This window comes from Aquila chrysaetos, chromosome 7 (genome assembly GCF_900496995.4).
Source record: "Aquila chrysaetos chrysaetos chromosome 7, bAquChr1.4, whole genome shotgun sequence".
Taxonomy (NCBI): Eukaryota; Metazoa; Chordata; class Aves; order Accipitriformes; family Accipitridae; genus Aquila; species Aquila chrysaetos.
Window position 1 is genome coordinate 13,624,349 of NC_044010.1, and position 21,261 is coordinate 13,645,609.

Here is a 21,261-nt window from a genome sequence, read left to right on the forward strand (position 1 = left end):
TTCAAGTCTGGATCTCTTTGAACTCTTTTTTCCAGTCTATACAGCTCTCCCTACAACAGCAGTGGTAACCAGGACTGTAATGGCTGGACTCTGTTATTTATAGATATGATCACGTCTGAATGCCAGTGGTGTATGTCCTGCCCTAGCTGTGCACTGTTTCCTGGCTGGGACACAGCTGCTGATGCCTCCTACCTGTTTCTGAGGTATTTTGCTGAACTAAAAGTTTTGCCATGTACAAGAGCTGCTGTCTGTAGTGATGAGGTGGCTCAAGGACATGGTACAACCAATAAAAGATGCTGTAAACTGAGTCCAGACACTCTTGTCTGTCCACTTTGAAATGAGTCCAGCTTCCTCTAAGTGCTAGTATACATAGGAACCCGAGTCAATTCATTCTTCATATAAAAGTATCTTAACAAGTGGGGAGATGGTGATATAATTAGTGTGTGCAATGCACTCCTAAACCCTCAGAAAATTCATGGAAACAATTGTTCATAATTTCAGTGCATACTTTTCTTAATAGCAAATGCTTACCTCGTGACATTTGGCAATTTAAACTTTAAGTACAGAACAGGAATTCCTATAAATTGCTCTGCCAGGTAAAGCAGTTCATAATTCTTTTCAAGGTTCAGTGGGATACATGCAGTAACAGACTGAAAATGGTAGAGAATAAAAAAAGCTGTTAGTGCATTGTGATAGTTCATGAAGCAACTCCTATTGTTAACCTGTCCCTTTTTTCTTTTTTTTAAAGCAATGGCTTACCTCTCTTTTTCTTTTTCTGTTTTTTCTTTTTTTAAATTTGAATACCTATGTACAAATGAAGGGGTGTGTTTTTGTTTTTGCTTGAAGGGTCCATTATTTAAGCTGTTGGAGGACAATTCAGGTTGAAACACAGTTCTGGTGGATTGCAACTAATATTTAAATATTTAGTATTTGAATCAAGAATTCAAATCTTCCATCAGGCACTTTTCTTTCACCAGGGACCTGTGACACGCACTTACAAGGGTCCTGCCAGGCTCCATTATTAAAGTTGTCTGGAATCTAAAACTGATCAGGTGTTAGAAGGGAATGGGGCCAGAGTTGTGCCTTGAAGATTTAATAATAATTAAAAAAACCAAACCAAACCAAACAAAAAAAAAAAAAACCAAAACAAAACCCACCTTTTATTTTCTTTATCAGTATTGATGTACAACTACTCATAGCTGAACAATCTCTAGTACTACTAGAATCATTTACCTGGAATAAAAAGTAACATTTTACAAGTGGATTAAGTAATGGATTAAAAGAAAATGTTTCTATCTGTGTCGGGGAATGTAGCAAATCTGCTGAATGCCTGACGGTGCGTGAGCAGCGTGACCTTGAGCAGCTTGTGGTGTATCCTTGAGAGTCTGGAAAGTCCAGAGCAAGAAGATGATAAGAAGAACCGTCTTAACAAATCCGCAGCTAAAACTGTTACCCAATCATGAACTGTTAGTTACTAAATAAACCAATCATATATGAACACATACTCTGAAGAAAGATATAAAAAAGCTTGTTAGAACAATAAAGTAGCCATTTTGCCGTTTTTGCACAGTCTGATGTTTGTCGTGTCTGTCTCTACTGCGACAAATCTGGCTGTTCCTTGAATGTACTTGTCCTATTTGAGCTCCGGAAAGGCATGCTGATGAAATCAATACCACAATGACTGCTGGAGTAGCACTGAATTAGTATTTCTGAGAACTGTTAGTGGGGATATGAAGCTCTTAAGACTACATTCTCAGGAAAACTGTAAAATAAGTTCTAAGTATTTGTGGCAACTGAAAGGCCTACAACAGTATGTAAAACTGGGATTAATCCTAATGCTCTAGCCAAAGTCAATGTGAGTAATCACAGTCAGCCAACTGCAGTTGCAATGAGAGGGGAAAAAATGGTGCTTATTCCTTCAGGTATTCATCTACCTGAAGTTTTAAACAAAGAGGTTTATATCCAGGAATAATGTCTATTTCCTGTGTGGTGTAGTTTGAACTAGTAAAACATTCAGTAAACAAATGCCAGGTATCCATTCTAAGGCATTGTTGACTTCTTTGTCTTCTGAAACTGTGATGTTATAATTAGTAATATCTACAGTTTTGTTTTAAAAGTAAAGCACTCGGATTTCCTTTTGGTACAGGGAACTAGGCTCTGCATGTGGAGAGAGCTGGGAAGACTCTTCCAGAATGTGGTTTAGAGCACCTGTCTCATTGACTAGTAGGAGCCTAAAAGTCTCTTTGATCTAAAGTTATCCCTCAAAACACCCCTTGAATATCTTCTATATGATGGCAGTATAGTAGTCCTACAGAACAATCAAGAATAGGTGTGCAGGGCTTTTCTGTTCTCAAGACATGCTGTGCTTTGGTAAAAGTTAACAACGCAGTTCCCAAATTCTGACTTCTGTATTCACGATGCAGCAGTTTCACTAAATATATAGGTGCTCATCCTGACTTTTATGGCTACTTCATTTTATGTCTGCTAGTGTTACTAGTCTTTGGATTGCACGTATTTTCAGCTGATTACACTTTTTTTTTTCCAATTAAAAGGCCTGAAACTAGCTTTCAGATAGAGAGTTAATCACTTTTGAACAACAGTATTGAAAATAACATGTAATGAGGCTAGAAGATGCTCCTCCTATTTAATGAATAAGCAAAATGAAATATAATGACTGCAGGTGTTGTTCAGATATTACATTTCAGAAAGTACAAACAAGATCTAATACATGCATGCTAGAACTTGTGTCAGACCTTGTTCCTACAGTTTAAGCCCAATTTTCTTATACTGTTAGAGGTAGGGTTTTTTGTTGGCAGTTATCTGAACTCACTTAGCATAACAAGTCTCAGCCTGCCTGAACCTTTCAAAGTATACAGAGAACCACTCACAAGAAAATCCTTGAACTGGCATTCTCCAGAGATTCAAACTTTCTGCTACTAAGGAATGTAAATTTTCAAACTGAGCAAGAACAGCCAATTTTGGCTGCGAGATGTTCTTCAATTGGCAAGTATTACTAAGTGCTTTTTCTTAAGCTATGGCAGATGAGAACTGTGGAAAACAATCCATTTTTTTCAACCCAAACAGGTAAAGCATAGAGTAATTCTGAAAGAGTGAGTGAAAACTTTTGTGCAGTCTACAGAAAATCTGGGAGCATACGGACAAATGGAGTATTCTGGCTCTGAGTAAGCTGAAGAGGGATTATTTGTTTGATAGGAGAAGGCTGGGGCTTATTTTGGTAGCAGCAGGGAATAAAGATGACTGGCTAAAGCAAGCTTCCCTTGACAGGATTCCTGTAAATGAGCATGCATGAACTGAATGGCATCTAAATCCCTACTGGGTCTGCTTTGTGAGCCAAACCACAGCTCAGAGTCCCCAGCACTTTCTCAGCAATTTTGAATCAGTTCTCAAATAGCTTCCAATTTTCCTTAATCTAACATTTCCTGTCATCAAGAAATATCCAACATTATGATTTTCTGCATGGAATTTTACATAGTGTAGTTTTACCTCACAATTCTTCATGTCCTTAGAGAGCTTGAATCCTTTCTTGCCATCACAATAGCAACTATAACTTCCTGGAGAGTTTACACAGAGTTGAGCACAAACATTTTCAGCACATTCATCAATATCTAGGAGAAATGGAAGCATACAGAAAGATTTATTCAGATTATTCATGGCACAGACTGAAAACTAACACAATAAATTAATGGAATAATGGACAAGATGGGTTCTCTGGCATAACATGAATCCAATAGGTGACTGCTGCTAAGCTAAACTAATGCTAATGGATGTCTCCTATGCAATATTTACAATCCAGAATTATCTGCTGGGTGTACAAGACCTAGTAATTTCATAGAGGTCTTGTATGCAGAGCTGGGGAAAACCTGGTCTGATTTGTGAGGCAGTAAGAAGCTGCTGTAAGGTGGCTGAATTAGTGAAAGAGAGCTCAATAAATCACTACCATTTATGGCAGAAATGCCATTCTGGGCCAGATCTCTTCCTTTCCCTATAAGATGTCATGAGAACTTAGAGTATTAAGAGTATATATGGCAAGTATGTAGAGAAAGGATGTGCTTTATTCTCATAAAACCAAAATAATCTCAGAGCAAAATACTTTTTAAAATAACATACAATAATCTCATAAATAAGTTTCAGACAGTATCTATTTGTGGACACCAATCTGATTTGAGCTGCTAATAAGCTAAACCAACTAAAGGAACTTCATTTTCTATTTAGTAGGCTGTACACAATAAATAATCTAGCAATGAAAGGCTGTGTAAAAGGTCAATGTAACTGTTACATTTCCAATACAGAAACAAACAAAATCTCTCCTGGATAAGATACTCTAATGAGGGTCATTTGGGGCCTCACATTAAAGAAACTGCAATACTTATTTTGAAAGAAATGGCCCTTTTAGTGGGAATAATCAATTCTGTGCCAATGTGTGCATTTAAAAAAATCTGTTTTATAATATGCTAGGGTTTCTTTTAAAGATTAAAATACCTTTTTTCTGTTGCTTGGGGGAGGAGAGACAAAAAGGAAAAAAAAACTCCAAACCCAAGGAAAAAAACAAACCAACAAACCCACACCAAAACCTTATTGGAGAAACTGTTACTTTGTAGTGACCATGCATAATCTCTTGTCCAAAACATGCTACTATGTTTAACAGCTTGTGGATGCTACTCTGATTTCTACCTCTGCTGCAGTTAATAATCCTGGGCAAGTTATTTTACCGTCAAGTACTAGCACTAAAATGGCCAACAGTTCATGAATAGGTTGAGGAAACTGGTCTCAATGTTCGGCTGAAGAGTTTCCTATTACTAAAATGTCTTCTCTTCCTCACCTTTGCCATAAGTCATCACTGCAAGGGCTCTGTGCTCAGGCTTACACTCCTTCGTACGTGATCTTACCAGAAGAAAAAGCTGTACTGTTCTGTACTGTAGCTAATACAGCCAGAACCAAAGTTCTGCTCAAGATCTAGTCACATGCTGTGTCAGTCTTCCTGCTGACATTGCAGTCTGATGTGTGGCTGTGTAAGCTACAGGATTCAAATACAGTCTTGTGCTCGTGTTTGCATAATTTCTACCTCCTTCCACTCATCTCCCATTCTACCCTCTGATCTTCAGAAGCTGGATGGCCCTTTGCATAGGCTGGTCTGTGTGATACCAACTTTCATGTTCACTCTTTGCATGAACTACTGTGGACTCTTCTGAGTCACTTCTACTAGCTCCAGAATGGTTGCTTACCTCAGCTCTGCCAAGCTGAGAACCATCTGCTGTGTAGCAGGCTGATGGAATACAGCAGTGAGGTTTTCCTCCCCCACTTTTTTTGGAAAGAGTTTCAGTGCCGTTTTGAGCTAGCTTAACAAGTTTAAGAATGATTGCACTTTATGCTAGAAGCCTGTCAAGTGTCTTGGGCATTCTGTTGAAAGGCATAGGATGCAATACAAATATCTGTAGTATATTCAAGCTGGGTAAAATTCAACATGGCATTAGCACTCTACAGCCAGCTCCACCACCTCCTTGCTTCCATTTCACCAGAAGAGCTCTCTCCCCTGGAAGGGGGTGAGGGATGGGAAAAGAAACAAGGTTCTTAATGGGAGTTCTCTGCATTACTGTCATGGTACTTCTATAAACAATGAGCTTGAACCAACTGCTCTGTACACAGTTCCTCTGCCTGTCCCAGGAGGGTTCTCTGAGGATACACTGGGTTATAAAGACACATGGAAGACCTCAAGCCTTTGACAAGCAAGCATTGCCAGCTTGTTTTCCTGTTCTGGGGAAAAGATTCGATATTGGAAGACAGTTCCTAAAATATAAGTAAGTGGAGAGTTGATGACTGGCTTTTTGGATTGTTCAAGTTCTAACTGGTCTTGGGTTCATAGCTGCAGAAAAGGTTATGTAGGAGATTCTTCTGCTTCCCTCTACTCCTTCAACTGCTTCATCCATCCAAAATGTCAGCTAAGTGAGTAAAGGGAATTTTTAATATAGAAAAACAGTACTGGGTGTTTCTTCACGTTGATCTGACATTTTGCAGATGTTTTCTGTGTTGCATCCTCATAAATCGATCTAGTTTTAAATAATAAGCATATAAATTAAATTGTGACTGTGTCTGAAATTACAGTCCCTTCAGAGATGAATGTTTGCTAGTGTTAAGAGTTTTATCCTTGCTCAGATTTGAGAAAGCTGTCCTGTTAAAAAGTGTAACTCTGAATGTATATATGTATGTACACATGTGCAGACCCCTGCAACTGTAAATTACCCCCCCCACACTCACGGTTTAATTACTATTGATTTCATTCATTTTGGCCTCTGTCACTTAGGGCAGTAAGGTGCAAGGGTGGGTTGCAATATCTAAGTGTTTATTTTGGAGTCTTATTCAAACTTCTTTCCATATGCTTTGGAGACAATGCTTGGGCATTAGTCACATGGCAGGATTTCGTCAGTTGTTATGAAATAATTTGCTGATGCATATTTGCAACTGATTGACCCCTTCATTTCCAGCTACAACTAGATTACCTCTTACTCTTTTGTTTGGCATGTGTACTCCTTTCCATTTTGAAATCACTAAACTGTTTATGGTCTTGATGAGGGTTCTCTAACCCAGTAGATTGCAAGCTCAGCTTGGTGAAAGGGGTTCTGCTGGGAAAGTCACTTCCTAATAATTTCTGGGGACTGGCAATCTGACGTCTAATTAAAACTAAGACTACAAGATGATGTGTTACAACGTGAAGCTGCTTCTGTCACTGTTGTTTGTGCATCCTGGCTAACATGCAAATGAGGCAATGACAAAATCCAAAATGTAGCCTAGCCACAGTGTGCCATAGGTGAAAAGAACACTTTCTGTGTCCTTTCCTATCCTGCCTGTTTTGAGGGAAAAAAAAAAAAAATCCTTCTAGTTATGATCATTTTGGGATCTGAAAAGGCCAAGAAATTGATCTAGGCCTAAGCGCATAGAGAGAAGAAAAAAAAAAAAAACCCAAACAACCCCAAACACCCAAGCCTATAGCCCACTTCACTGTGGAGATGTAAAAGGAAATAAAAAATCTAAAACCTCCCAAGAGCAATTGGAGTAGAGAGACTCCAAGAAGCACCTCGTTTCCCATGCTCTTCCCAGAGGAGCATGACTCTGTGTAGACACTTTATGAGTCATTGTTCTCTGTGAAAGATCCTGTACCCCTTCCAGTACTTGAATGCCTAGCAGTACAAAAGTAAAACTACAAGCACTGGGTAACCAGTAGCACTACAGTAAATCTGAGTGCTGAATTCTCTGAAAGCAGGAGTTAATTTTGAGCATGTTCTTCAGGCCCCGGGCCTGCAGACAAACAGAGACTTATGAAGTTATTATGAAAGCTTATCACACAGTTTGGGAGATGAATATCTATCATTAAATCAGTTACTCAGAGACTTGCACCAGTCTTGTAGGGGTGTAAATTTCCATTACCCAAAATGAATCTACTGCTCAAGGGTAAGGTATCCCTCCAGAGTGTACTATAGCAGCAGAGGGACAGGCAAGCTTCTTGGGTAGGTATGAAGTCTCCTTCCTCAGCAGACATTCTGGAATCCCTGATCAGTCCAAATGGCAGGATCTCCCCATGCGTACGTAGTTAATTGTCCTGCTACAGAAACGCTGACATGCATAGGCTGGAGGGGACCAAGTTTTCTGGAGGTTTGTTTTAATCATTTATGCTATAACTATCCTGCTTTTTTTTCTTCCAAGCTGTAGTCAGCATCTTTGCATGTTTGTTTGAGCTCTTTCAAAGGCTTCCCACAGATCTGTCCAAATGTCCATCCCACATCATAAAGCAGTCAGTAGAAGCTATTTGCACGAAGCCATGAACCTGAGCAGCATCCTGGGTTTATACAGCTGCTTTCAGTGAAAAGCTAAAATAGCTTGCTTCAGGTAAGTTGCTAAGCTATGATAAAATCAGCCACAAAAGAGCTGCATACCATGTCCTGGAAGGGAGCTACTCTATATAACACTAGGGAAATATGGTGATTTCCCCAGAGCATGGATGAAGGTAGGCAGGGTTTTTTGTGTGTTAAACAGTTCATGTGGGAAGGGGAAACCCTGATTCCTTGTCTCAAATTTTCACACTAGTGCTAGGGAGGGACTAATACCTGAAATACAGACATACTCTGTGCTGTTTGATTAACTGGTTCAGTCACTTTTTTAAGAGAATTTCCCCCTTCAGAGAAGGAAGAATATGGGGAAAGACATGCCAAAACTTAGGTCATTCTTTAAAATACCGGTTCAGCTTGGTTTGTCCCCTCAGTACTGACTGCAAGACAGATCCCTCTAGCACAATAAGCATACTTACTCATTCCCACTACCCCTTCTTTTGGCAAGGTGTTTGAAATTGCAAAGGTGGTGAGAAGAAGGTAATCAAATTCTGCATATAAAATTGCATGGCTTCTATGAAACAAAGACTGGACTGTACAGATATCTTCCACTGATAGTGTCTCCCAAAAGGTGGGGATGAAGAACTGTAGCAACATTCTCCTAGGAATGGGTAAGGAAAAAAACCCCCAAACTCTCTCTCTTCTATTCCACTCTAATTGGATCTGTCATCACAGAGATAGTTGTGCATAAATGTATGTAAATTTGATTTTTCTAATAAGCATAATTTAATTTGGCCACCTACACGCAATATGACAATGAAAAGCTAATGTCATTTAGTATTTCTGTAAGGCTACATTCCTGTCAGTCTGCACAATCCTGTCCTTAGACAGGATTTGGTGACTCATTTAATGTGGTTACAACAAGGTCTGAAAGCTTAGCAGCGTAATCTTCCTTCTAGGAGGTAAGACTTTGCTCGTTTTAATGTCCTCATCTTGCAACCTTCCGGAATCCATGTTTCAGAAGAAAAAACAATACTTAAATTCAATTTGATGCAACCCATGTTTCTGCAAAAAGGACTAAGAGGAGCAAGAATTAGATTAATGACTGTGAAGTTTTTCTCATTTCAGTGCACGCAGGGACACAAAATTGTCAGTAACATTTTAATCCCGTAGTAACTGGACAAGGAGCAGACACCTGAATATGTCATCATTGCCACTACGCAAAGCTTTGTCACAAAAAAGCTGCACAAAAAGCCACGGAGCAAAAGATTCATAGCCAGCAAGAAGCTAGTTTTGTGTCCTTTTGAGCAATAACATAAAGGCAGCATTTAAAAATCAGTCACAGATGTATTTTTCTTAAAATGGCCATGTAGAAAATTCCTCTTCATAGTAAAACTCTAAGAGCTTATATATCACTTCTACAACTGAAATTTAATTTCTGATGTGTGTACTAAACAGAAACTTTAACAAGTAGAGAGAAATAAAATACATTCTAGGAAAATTACACAAATACTTTCAATACTTGAAAAAGTTATTTTATGATGGTCTGTGTATGAATGGCTTCTTGCTGCTTTACTGCTAGCTGTCAGTACTTCTCAATTTTACTATAATTGTTACAGAACTTTGTTTTGAAATTCTTTCTTCCAGATTTTCATTTCAGAAAAGAATAGTCCTGAGGAAAGATTCTTTTGGTGCAACTCCTTTTTTCATAGGTCCTTTTCTGGACATTTAAGAACATTTTTATTTTAAATGTGGGGTCTTTATAAAAAATCTTCTATACAACTGCCATGCTGCCATTTTCAGCCTAGAATGGAGATCAGCTCACTTTAACGCCGTTATTTTCTAGCATAACTAGATACCCTAAGGAAGGATTAGACGGATGTTATTTTAAATGGAATTCAATGACCCCAGTGAAAAGCTCTTTCCAATATCTGAGATCTAAGGACATATAAAGGACAGAGACTGAGCCCCTGGCCATGAGAACTAAATAAGCACCTAAACAGCCTATCAGATGGATAAAGACAAGTTTTTTTAAGTTTTTAAGTACGGTTTTCATTTCTGGTGATTATCTCTTTATAAATCTTCCTAACCGTCTTGCCCAGTTTGGAACTGCCAAATAAGTACTTTTAATTGCTTTTGCTATAGCTTGTCTTGAGTTAGGGATATATATTGAACTGATTGACATCAAATATTCCATCCTTATAACTGTAATGATGCTTAAAAACAAGGCACAAGACACTCTACTAATGTGCAGATCCTCAACACTTTGCTCCAAGTTATCTGAAAGAAATATGCTAGCTGGTTTGAGAGCTTGGACAGAAAGTCCTCTCTACAGTGGGACAGGAGAGCTCCCATGAACTGAGAAAGTTATCTGGCAAAGAGCAGAACACCCGAGTATACCGCAAAACCCTCCAAAGTCTGGGAGTAAGTCATTGCAACTGTATACACTACATGTAATATAGCCTGACTGAACCTCTGAAAGAACAAACAATTGAGTCATATTGTAATAAACAGTATGAAGATTAATAAGTACACCACTAGATGAGATGCTGGAGTTTGGTATAGCAGTGGATTAAAAAAAGAAAAAAGCCAGGGAGCAGGGGAGGAGAAAGGCCTACCTTCACAGTTCTTGGAAGTTGAATTATATGTGTAGCCTTCTGCACATTCACATTCATATTTCCCCAGGGTGTTTTTACAGATGGCTGTCCCACAGATATTCGGATGTAACACACATTCATTTATATCTAGAAATACAAACAAGTTATTAAACTTGTCTCTTGTGCACCATTTTCTTCCTAACCCTATCCAAAACTGTGCAAACTGAGTGAGGCTGGCAAACTGGCTTTTTCTTGCTAGGTCTACCATGCTTTCATAGCAGACTATAGCTATAGCCGTAAAGATTTCCAGAGGTCTCTAAAAGGCAATTCTGCATGCCCTCAGTGAAAAATGAATTCTCTGCCTGCCTACCTTTCTCATGCTTTCATGTGTTCTGTGGATAACAGGAAAAGGGATGCACTTCCATGAAGGCATAGAGAGAAAGAGTCTGCAAATTTCCTATAAGCTAAACCAGACTGCATAATAAAATCCTATCTTAGAAAAAGACATCCAGAAAGACAAGAGATAATCCTATCAGAGTTTCTTACATGCTACAATCAATTCATGTCACAATCGTCTTTTAATTGGCTATGCTGACAGGTGTTCAAGTCCCTTGCTGTCTCTCCATCCCTCAACCATTTTCGTGTCTATCTTCTATGTTGTTTCCAATTTTTCAATGTCATTTTCAAAATGCAGATGTGACAACTGGATGCAGCATATAGTATCAATCTTACTAAATGTCTTGTAGACAGAAAAATATCAGATCCCTGGTAGTACTTCAATTCCCACTTGTATGTGCAGGGATCATTTTAGTTTTCTCTGTGGTTTTGTAGTAGTTGTGGAAATGGTGCTGTACAGGGAGAATAGATTCTGGCACCAGCTTGCTAGGACTTCCAAAACATTTTTTAAGTCAAAGCTGTCCTGAATTTGGCCTACTTTTCTACAGTTACTGTGTGTACTCCAAATTCCTAGGTGTATAATTCTGTAGTTGGATGTAATGAACTTAAATCTGCTTTATCAAATGACCAAACTAGTACTCTAGGTACTAAGGTATATTAGTGTATTTTTATCTTTTGATTATTTTTTAACCAGCTTTTTCAGTATCTTTCCAAGAATTACAGAGATTCTAACCAATTTATCTGCTTGCCCTTTTTGACAAAACAGCAATCTTCTGTTCTTCTGGAATTTCTCTGGAAATTATTCATTCACGATAATATACAGACTAAAGGACGTGACAGTGGGAGATGGCCCTCAAGTCTGTCCTCTTAAATTATTTGACATTAACCAAAACTGTTGTCATAGTTCAGCAATAAAATATGACATTAAAATGGAATGAGGTAGTATTTTTTTCTAACTATGCAGTAAGAATTGCTAATTATGTCAATACATAGTCTTTTTCTGGAATGGAATGAAGCACGTAGGTTATGGCCAACAATAACAGACACAAGCATGTACAGAAAAAAAATTATGCTGGGTGAATAAAAGACGAATCTTTCTCTCCACTAAGAGCATTTTCAGATTCATTAATAGTTTCTTCTCTAATGAACTTCAAACTCCCAAAAGAGCAGCATCACTAATTAGGAGTGATTCAGCCTAAACCAGTGTTTACCAGACAGGATTTCCGTGGTAACAATATTAGCTGATTGCACCACTCTAGATTCTTGTTTCAGCATGCTTAAAAGGTACGTGAAACTGGTTAGTGACCAAAACAAGCTTTATGGAGCTCTAGTAATGAAGCAAAATCTAATCTATAGCCTCTCTCTTTTTTTTTTAGTTCTTTTTTTTTTTTTTTTTTCCTGAATTGGTTTCAACCCACCTCAGTTCCTCGATCTGGTTCACTGTATGGTTGCCCAAATGCTTGCAGTGGTGTAAGGCTGCAGGTGGAACGAGTAGCCAAGCTGAAGCAGGACTGCATCTTTCAGAGGCAATACAAGCTTCTGCTGACTTAGAGCATTTATGGAACTACTGGACTAAATTCCTTCCCCTCTCTAGTCAACAGGCAATGTACTGTCATTTAATGATGTTCTCCTTAAGTCTCACTTCCTACCTCCGCAATCCCGTTTATTTGAATGCATGAAGTAGCCGTCTTCACATAAACAACGGTAGCTTCCAGGTAAATTAGAACAGCGTTGGCTACAACCTCCATTTATGTCTTCACATTCATTTATATCTAGAAGGAAAACAAAATAAAAATCTCTGCTGAGGGGAAGGCATTCATTGACCAACTGTGTGAGGGTAGGTATACTTAAAGATCTGATACTATTCAATAATAGCAGAACTATAATAGTGTTCCTGAGAGCTAACATCATAATGAGATTAGAGACTATACCTTCTTCACATTTCTCTCCTTGCCATCCTGGTTTACAGACACATGTATATTTGGCTTGTCCATCTATGCAATCCTTATATCCATCTTTATGGCACGGCAGAGGGCTACACTGATTTGAGATTTCTGTGGGATGGAAAACATTGGGAATACTTGTTATCTGTTTGTCTTTTTTTTCTCAAGGATCAGTTTAGTCTTTCTTCTTCTCTTCCCACAGGTACCTTTCATGAAATAGGAAAGGGCTTAATGCATAACATCAAGTACCCATACAACCACCTTGCTACTAATTCTGTCAGCAAGAATTTGCAGCTGACTGAGAAAAAACAAAGCCACCAGTACTTTTTCTGTTTTCAGACGGAAAACAACTAGAAAACAAATGACTCCTCACTAAGACATGTTAATCCCTGCAAGATGTGACCAAACACAGACCTGATACTATTTTCATTACGTTTTAAGGATGTATTTCACTTTTTAAAGAACAGTGCTCTGTGCCATCATATTACCACAAATTTCACTAGAAGTAACAATGTTTTAAGAACACCAAGAATTCAAGATTTACAGAGATCAGTTTCTCTGTTCAAGGAGGGTCACATTTACAGAGAAACTAACACCTCAGGTTGCCTTGGCTGTCCAGGTCCTGCGGGTAGACTGGATGCATCAGTGTCTAATACTGTCACCTCTTATAAATCAATGACAAACAAATTTGCATTGTAAAGAGCAACTGAAGACTCTTTATACATGCTAGCAAGATCTCAGAAAGCAAGGCTCAAAATACATAGATTGGGGCAGAGAACACAGAATTCACTGCCTTTTTTTCTCTAACCAAAATACATAAAGTCCTTTTAACTTTTGCCACCATTTTCATAATCTTACATCAGCATACCACATAAGGCATCATTCTATTTGTGTCTCTTGAATATGCTGGTAGCTTCTGGATTATTTATCTGCAGGCCTCCAAACATGACAAATACATTGTTTCTACTTTAAAGTTATGTTCTTGTAAAGCTCTGGAATATCATTCTGAGGCATGCTTTTAAAAAAAAAGTAGCATCCTAAAAAACAGATAGCAGAATGAAAAGAAGAAAGCATTTACTGCTGTTCAGATTCAAAAAAGTGGAATAAAAGGCAAGTGTTCCTGAAGACTGAAACTTGCTAAAATTCTGTACATAGGCCTCATTGGATATCTTAAATGTTTCTTACTTCACTCAAAGGAACTAAAGAACTGAGCCCCACAGAATTATAAGTTCAGCCTTCTGTGACTAAGAAAGCTTAACAAAATCTGTGTTAGTATATATGTCAATTAAATCTACTTCTAATTAAATTCTGCTGCAAGTAAATCCAAAAGCCCAGAGGCCAGCCAAGCTCCAAAACTACAGCGCACATCTAGAATAGGTGCTGCATGTCATGTAGTATTCATAGTGCAGACCAAGGGACTCCAGTTGCAGACTGACAGAAGAAATTGTACAGAAGAAATAAAAGGAATGGGGTTTATGTATGGATCCTTCACAGCAATTTCCAAATGTAAGTTCTAGAACTCCCTACATTTTTTTTTCTCTTTTTTGATTATTTACTGCTTTTGTAGGTCCAGGAACAAGTGTGTGAACTAAGGTTGGTATGAGCAAAGCGCTTCATATGTGATAGATGTGGAAGGCACCCTCAGAGCGTGCAACTGGGGAACAAACTTGACTAAATGTTTCTAAGCAAAAGGCAGTGAGGGCTTGTGAGAGTCTGAACTGAGAGAAGATGGGTTGGGTTGGCAGCATGAAACATGAGGAGATGGAATGAGGTGAATTAAGGATATAAAGAGCAAGGAAATTGAGGAAACCAATGAATGAAAAAAGGAGAACTGGTGAAATACACTAGAGGAAGAAGACAGGAAAAGATGGATAGGACTGGATGGACAAAGAGGTTATGTCCACAAATGAATGATTAAGATGCCACTACAGGAAGAGTAATGTAGCAGCCATTTGTTCTAAAAGCGGGCCTAGTGTTCCTCTTTTCCCAGTTCACAGTGCCTTCTGACCTACTACCCAGCAATGCTTTTTGATAAACATTTGTGACAACAACTAAATATCAGAAGATATACTCCACCTGCAACAGAAAGAGTAGGTGGCAAGAAATGCATTGTGGTACCTGTATCCTCTGTGACTCAGATGCTTTGGTACCCATCAGATGTGTCATGGTGAGCTGGATAGATGTAAATGTAGGGATTTTTTAAGTGTTTATTTTCAAAAGCAATTAAGTATGCAGATTTATGGGATACAGATGTTTAGGGACTTAAAGATACAGCTTAGATACCTGCTTGGAATAGAAAAGTATGAGAAAGGGTCTTCTATTCCTGTGAAAATTTTCCTTTTCCTTTCTAGATGGGGATTAAAAAGTCAATATATTCACAGATTTTTGTAAATCTTTATCAAGAAATGTGTGTCTTTAAAATGTGTGTTCATTTGTGTTCTGAAATCAGTCATTTGGACAAATCTGAAAACAATGATATAATTTTTCAATTCTGTTTGCATTGTTATTTTTATTCCTTGATTTTTTTCAGCTTGAGATTCAAACTAGTTACCGTATTATTATAAACTAATTCCTATAATTATTCAATTATTTCTCATTAGGAAAATTGGATTTTCATTTTGACAGTATCAAGACAATTTGGATTGATAAGTTCAGAAAGACAAAACTTTTAAAATTTAAAAAAAATGTTGATATCAGTATCACAAAATCTTTGTCTCAATGAAAACACATTTTAAAAAAATGTTATGTAGTTTTAATGCGAATTTTAAATTCCACTTTCTCAGCAGTGGAAATGTGCATAAATTTCATTGAACATTTGAGCCTTAGAAACACTTGAAAACTTCATGCATACTCACTTTATTTCTTCTTTATCCTGGTAACTGACCAATAGTAACAGTTTATTTAATTTGATTTTATAATGGGAACCCAAATGGAGAAATACAATGACTATCAACTAAACTAGTTGTTTTCACTGGGTAATACAGAAACACTGCACATTCACACAACTCTGCTAAATCCTTTCCTCCCAGGACCTCTAATGAGAGTGAGAAAGAGTGATATGAATGGGAGTACATTTTAGTTTGTGACAGCAGTCACGTTGGCCAAGTGATCTGGAAAATACGTTCACCCATGACCATGTGCACTGTAATTATTAGGGGTTTTTTTTGCCTTCTGTTGCTTTCAATGAGAAAAAGAGTGTCAGATGGTTAAGGGTAAGTATTCCTATTCAAACTAACTGAAAGCTTCTTTGATGTAACTGGGCTGTAAAAGTTTAAGATGTTTAGAGAGAAGTTTCTACTGTGACAAGTAGAGCATATGGTACAGATTGCTTCCTGTGAATTTACTAGAAAAAAACACAATTCACACTGGACTTATCAAAGTATAGGCATAGAAAATAAAATATTTCAGCAACATCACAAGTTTCATGCTTTGTGACCTTCTTGTGTCTGGAGTCAATGACTATGTCTTCCAGCTAATATTTGAATTTTTCATCTGGTAATGTCATCCACTTCGTGAAGGGCTACAGTGTAACTATGGGCCAAAGAGTGGTAGAAAGGAGAATTAACCAGATGGTCTCTTCCCTTAACTGACAGAACAGGACTTGCTAGATGCAAAGAGTCAGGCATAACTATTAAAAACATGGTAGAGTACAGAGGACATACTAGGGAGCATCAGTGGGTTGGTGTAGGATGTTTCTATGTTTCTAGAAGAATTCTGCCTTCCATTTTGCAGTTAATTATGTTTACTTTCCAGCATGCTTTATAAAGTTAAAAAGTCACTTACACAGCTTGCTCTGAAAATGCCATGTCTCACCTAATATTTTTTGTCAATTTCTGTTTTAGATTATTGAGTTTGCCTGAGTTAAATGGAGATTTGTCTCTTTTCCTGCCTATATGAACTGCCTTCTAGCCACGTATGCATGTGTTCTTAGATCTGAGTGCATTAGGTAAAGTAACAGCAGCACTTACCGTTGACACAAGCCCTCAGGTCAGCTGGAGAATCTGGAGTAACTGCTGTAACCCTGAAAATCCCTGCTCGATGGGAGGCAAGGCAGCCTGCAAATGCAAACCCACACAATCTGCTTATGATACAAACACTCATTTAGACTGAAATTACAACAGCTTATGCATAGCATCTTCAAAGACTGTGTTCTCACAGCTTGAATTAGAAAACTTGTCTGGGCATATTAAGGACAGCTGATCACAGACCAACCTTCCGAGTGCCTCTGCTAGGATCTAAGCACACAGAACTGCCTATGAGCTACTACGCATTACAACCAGCATGGAAATCATTCAAGCGCTATGAGCAGAATAACTAAACTAGTATTAGCCAAATAAGAAGACCAGTGAATGATATACCAGAGATGTTCAGATTTTTTGTACTTACTTAAATATTTGGGATAAAAATACTCCTGCAGAAAGAAAAGAAAAATAAAGAGTAAGAAAAATTAAGGTAGATAGAATTACAGCAAAATATATCACTGAATATGTTCTAAAATATATTGGTACTATATATTGTACCAAAAAATATATTGGTACTATATATTTTGTTAACTACAAAAGAAGCAAAAAAGAAAAAGTCACTTTGACTCATAGAATATAGACCAAGTTTTCTGCATCACTGTTGTTTAGGCTAAGACAGCAGATGATTTAATAAACACAAGACTCATTGGAGAGATTAAGATACTGCACTGAACTGGACACTTTCAAAGTGAAAGCAATGAAAATGAATTGGGTGTCAAAATTACTTTGAAAATTGTCTCTTTAAATGAGACGATCTTGCCCAATGTTGCTATTGGATGCAGAGCAGCCTCCTTTATTTCCCTTTTTCAGCCTAAAATAAACAAAAACCCTGGCATAGGTTGAACATCTCATATGCAATTCATTCCAAATAACATGAAAACTGTTACTAAACCAGAAATTTTTAAAAACAAAAAGTTGAATAAAAAAAAAAAAGTTGAATAAAATATACCTAATACTAAATAATGGGCAGTGGGAATGAACTGAGGAACAGAGTTCTCTCCACTAGGAAAAAAGCTCACAGTAGTATGTCCAATCCCTTCATTAAAAGGGCTGCACTGCCATGCATCCTCTGTGTAAAATTTTAATTGAAGCCAACAGTTTCCCCACATGGAATGCTTGCAGACAACTGTGGTCTAAAACTGGTGATCCATACTGGGAATTAAAATAATATCTACTCAACTATTCTCTTTGCTTATACAGTCTTCATTATTAATTGTGCATGTTCTTTACAAAAAAGAATTTCAAACCAGTTCTTGGTCTGCATAGTGGGGTTCTTTTAGCTTTGCAGTGTGAATTCTATGGACTTCTAGCTTTCCCTCTGCAAAGAACTACTACCTACCTCATAGATATTCATCAGATACTTACAGTTTCAGGATTATTTTCAAAGATTTCCCTGGCTTCTTCCTTATTGCATAATTCTTCAATGCACTCTCTTTCTAGATTTCCCTTCTTACTTTCTTCCATAAAAGAATTTGCTCGACGTTTCCTCAACAGGAACTGAGAGGCATACTGCTGGGATAAAACTTTGTAGAAACAAAGGAGCTCTGTTGTTATTTATTTTTTAACAGCTGAAAAACGCTGTAAGCACTGAACAAATATGAGAATCTAACAAAAATCTGAATTAAATGCTTAGCCAGGAGTTGCTGTTTGCTATCATTTTGGAAAATGTGGGCAAGAAATCCTAGAATTCTGTTTTCTGTATGTGGGGTAGCTGTTTCTGACCAAAAAAATCCTGAGTCACCAAAAAAAAGTTTGTGCAATGCTATGTCTGAAGCATAATTTAAATGTCATATTCAGGTCAAGATTTTTTTGGTTTTTTTTAGCTATGGATAATACAAACTGAGATACGTGACCAAAAAGTGGAAAAAAAGCTGTGAAGCCTTTTATATTACCTGTTTCAGTGATCTAAGAGTAAATATTCTGATCCTAATTAACTTACGTGAGACCAAAAATGTGTCTTATAAAATCAGGCTACCTGTTATATGTAATTAACAGAAATGTTATTTTATTTTTCAGAACTGTAAAGAACAAGACAAAGTAAAAGGTGAGAATGATATCCTGAGAAATATCAAGGCAGACAACCTACCTACATTCACATTTACCAAGATAAAACACAAACCTACTTAATTGTTGTATTTCAGATCCATCATGTTATGTGTCATTACTTAATCTTCACGTATCTTCTCATTGTCATTTTATTGACTTTTACACAAATGGTGAACAAACAAGTGAATTGAGAAATTATATTAAAAACAAAAGAAGTTTGTTTGCTTCCATATTCTCTGTAGAGCACACAACCCTACAGGAACAGCAACTAAATTAGACTGCCTTGTTAGTTTAGGCTTTGGACATACCTTGTGACTAAGAAAAATGGATGAGCCTAATTGGAAAAAGTCCAGCTGATAGGATTAAAGAGCATGGCTGACGTGTTAACTAGAGAGCACCACACTTCTACACACCTGCCCTTCTTTTATCAGTCTTTGCACAACTTAACCTCTCAGACTAGCACAACTGTGTGAGGGTCATGACACCTGCAGTGCAAACCAGATATGGTGTGCATACATATTCATCACTAGTCTACAAAGAAGATCAATTCAAGCAGACATAGTCAATTCAGTACTGTTCATGAGCACGTAATACCTCAAACCCTGAGCACCTTTATGAGACATGCCAGCAGTCAAATGTGAGAGAACAGCCTCCCAATGTCTGTGGACTAATGGGAAAGTAAAAAACTTAGATGGCTTATTAGAAAGAGCAGCTAATGAGGCCCAGAACCTGAAGCGAGAATACCTTTTAGATGTAACTAAAACTGTACCATCCTAAACACGTTACTTAAAGGTCCCTATCAGTGATAGGGAACACAGCTGAAGCACTCTGAAGTGCTGCAACATTGGATGATGACCTGAAGAAACCTTCCTGTTACAGCATCCTAAATGTATTCAATGATGTGGGATAAGCTTGTAACTCCAAACTCATCTATCTGCTTCCACTCTGGTAAGGCAATAGGTAAGACTTCCTGAGCATAAGGTGGACGTACTACAGCATATCTCCAAAGTTTTGAAGCACACCTTTATCTCGGAGAGCAACCAGCAAGTTGCTTAGAAATGCAAGGAGGAGAAGTCAGCTTGTGCTTTTCCCCCTAATAAGTATATGAGCAGGCAGCAGCCTGGTATTTGAGGATTCATTTCTTTTTATATACATTTTGATCTACATGGTGGTCTTACTGGAGAATGGAAAGAACTCTGTAAGGTGAAGACTGATCCTCAAAGAAACTGCTCGAAGAAAAGTCTTATCTTCCTTTCTGGGCCCCCATTTCTAGAAATTCTTGGCACAAAAGAAGTGATTCAAGCCTGCTTTCGTCTTCCACTGTTTTCCACTTTCACAAACCTTAAGGTACGCCCTAAGTACATCTCTAGGGTTGTTAACAATGTATTTAAAGAGCTGGATTTGCATTCTCTGTTTTTTACGTATCCTTCATACAGCAGTTAGGAGGAGAAATGAATTGGAAGCTGCTTCGACTGTGGATCTCCCAGACCTTCTCTCTCAATCAATGAGCCCATCACTAACATATGGCCTGCTGAGAGACTGGCAAAAAGCACAGCGAGATGACAGGACAAGAAGGACCTTATGAGAGCTCTTCTGAGCCCTAACCACACTGGAAAGCATACCTAGAAAAACATTTTGATTGTTTATTTATCACCAACTGCTGCTAGCAGTGTCATTTTAATTAACTTGGGTAAATGGCTGCATTTGTCATTACATAAAAGCAGACTAATAAGAAGGATATAGAAAGTCCATCTGTTCTGAGGCAAAAGGAGCAACAACAAAGTAGTAAAATTGTGCATTGCACCTGCTGATTTTGTTTACGCTGGAGATTTCTACCAGCACAAGCATGCTGACATAGCTTTGGGGCAGAGGCTCTGTGGTGTAGATGAGGCCCAATTCACAGCTGACTTTAGACAATCTTGTTTTGAGCTTTAGCTACATCATTCTCATTTTGACACAATTTTTCAGTAAATAAAGCACAAGAAAATTCCAAGCGTGTGCAATGTTCTTGAGGACATTACACCAGATAAAACTGGCTACCTCGTGTTTTCAGTACAGCAGGGTAATGGAAACAGGTCTTTTCCCCTACATCACAGCAGTTCAGCCTTATCCTAAGCTGATTTCCTATGACTTTTGAGTTTAAATAAAACATGTAACTCAATGCAAATTTCGTATTTTTAGTGCAAATATTTCAATTCCCATGCACAGAATTAGTAGTGTATTTATTCAACTGTTTTTTTCCTTACAAACATTATGATAGGACGTCTATTTAAAAAAAAAAAAAAAAAAAAACAATCCTGACTGCTGCTGCCAGTTTGATTACAGGAAACTCCAGCCCACTTCTGACCCTGCCAAACCAACAGTTCACCCTTAACGTACTCGGTGTGTTTCATTCGGTTATCACTGAAGCCTTATGAAA

General features: G+C 37.8%; 1 protein-coding gene across 3 annotated transcripts in view; it reads right to left on the bottom strand.

Moving 5' to 3' along the window:
- Window positions 1-21,261, bottom strand: part of PROS1 (protein S) — a 35,736-nt gene that overhangs the window by 12,376 nt on the left and 2,099 nt on the right. For all 3 annotated transcript variants that reach the window (XR_003924277.2, XM_030020227.2, XM_030020228.2), the window contains exons 2-9: window positions 18,162-18,319; window positions 17,161-17,185; window positions 16,743-16,829; window positions 12,763-12,885; window positions 12,481-12,603; window positions 10,457-10,582; window positions 3,505-3,626; window positions 532-650 (exon numbers count right to left, since the gene is read on the bottom strand). Coding sequence is in view for 2 of the 3 variants with exons in the window: in XM_030020227.2 (XP_029876087.1) it covers window positions 532-650; window positions 3,505-3,626; window positions 10,457-10,582; window positions 12,481-12,603; window positions 12,763-12,885; window positions 16,743-16,829; window positions 17,161-17,185; window positions 18,162-18,319 (883 nt within the window). In the remaining variant the exon portion in view is untranslated. The remainder of the gene's footprint in view (window positions 1-531; window positions 651-3,504; window positions 3,627-10,456; window positions 10,583-12,480; window positions 12,604-12,762; window positions 12,886-16,742; window positions 16,830-17,160; window positions 17,186-18,161; window positions 18,320-21,261) is intronic.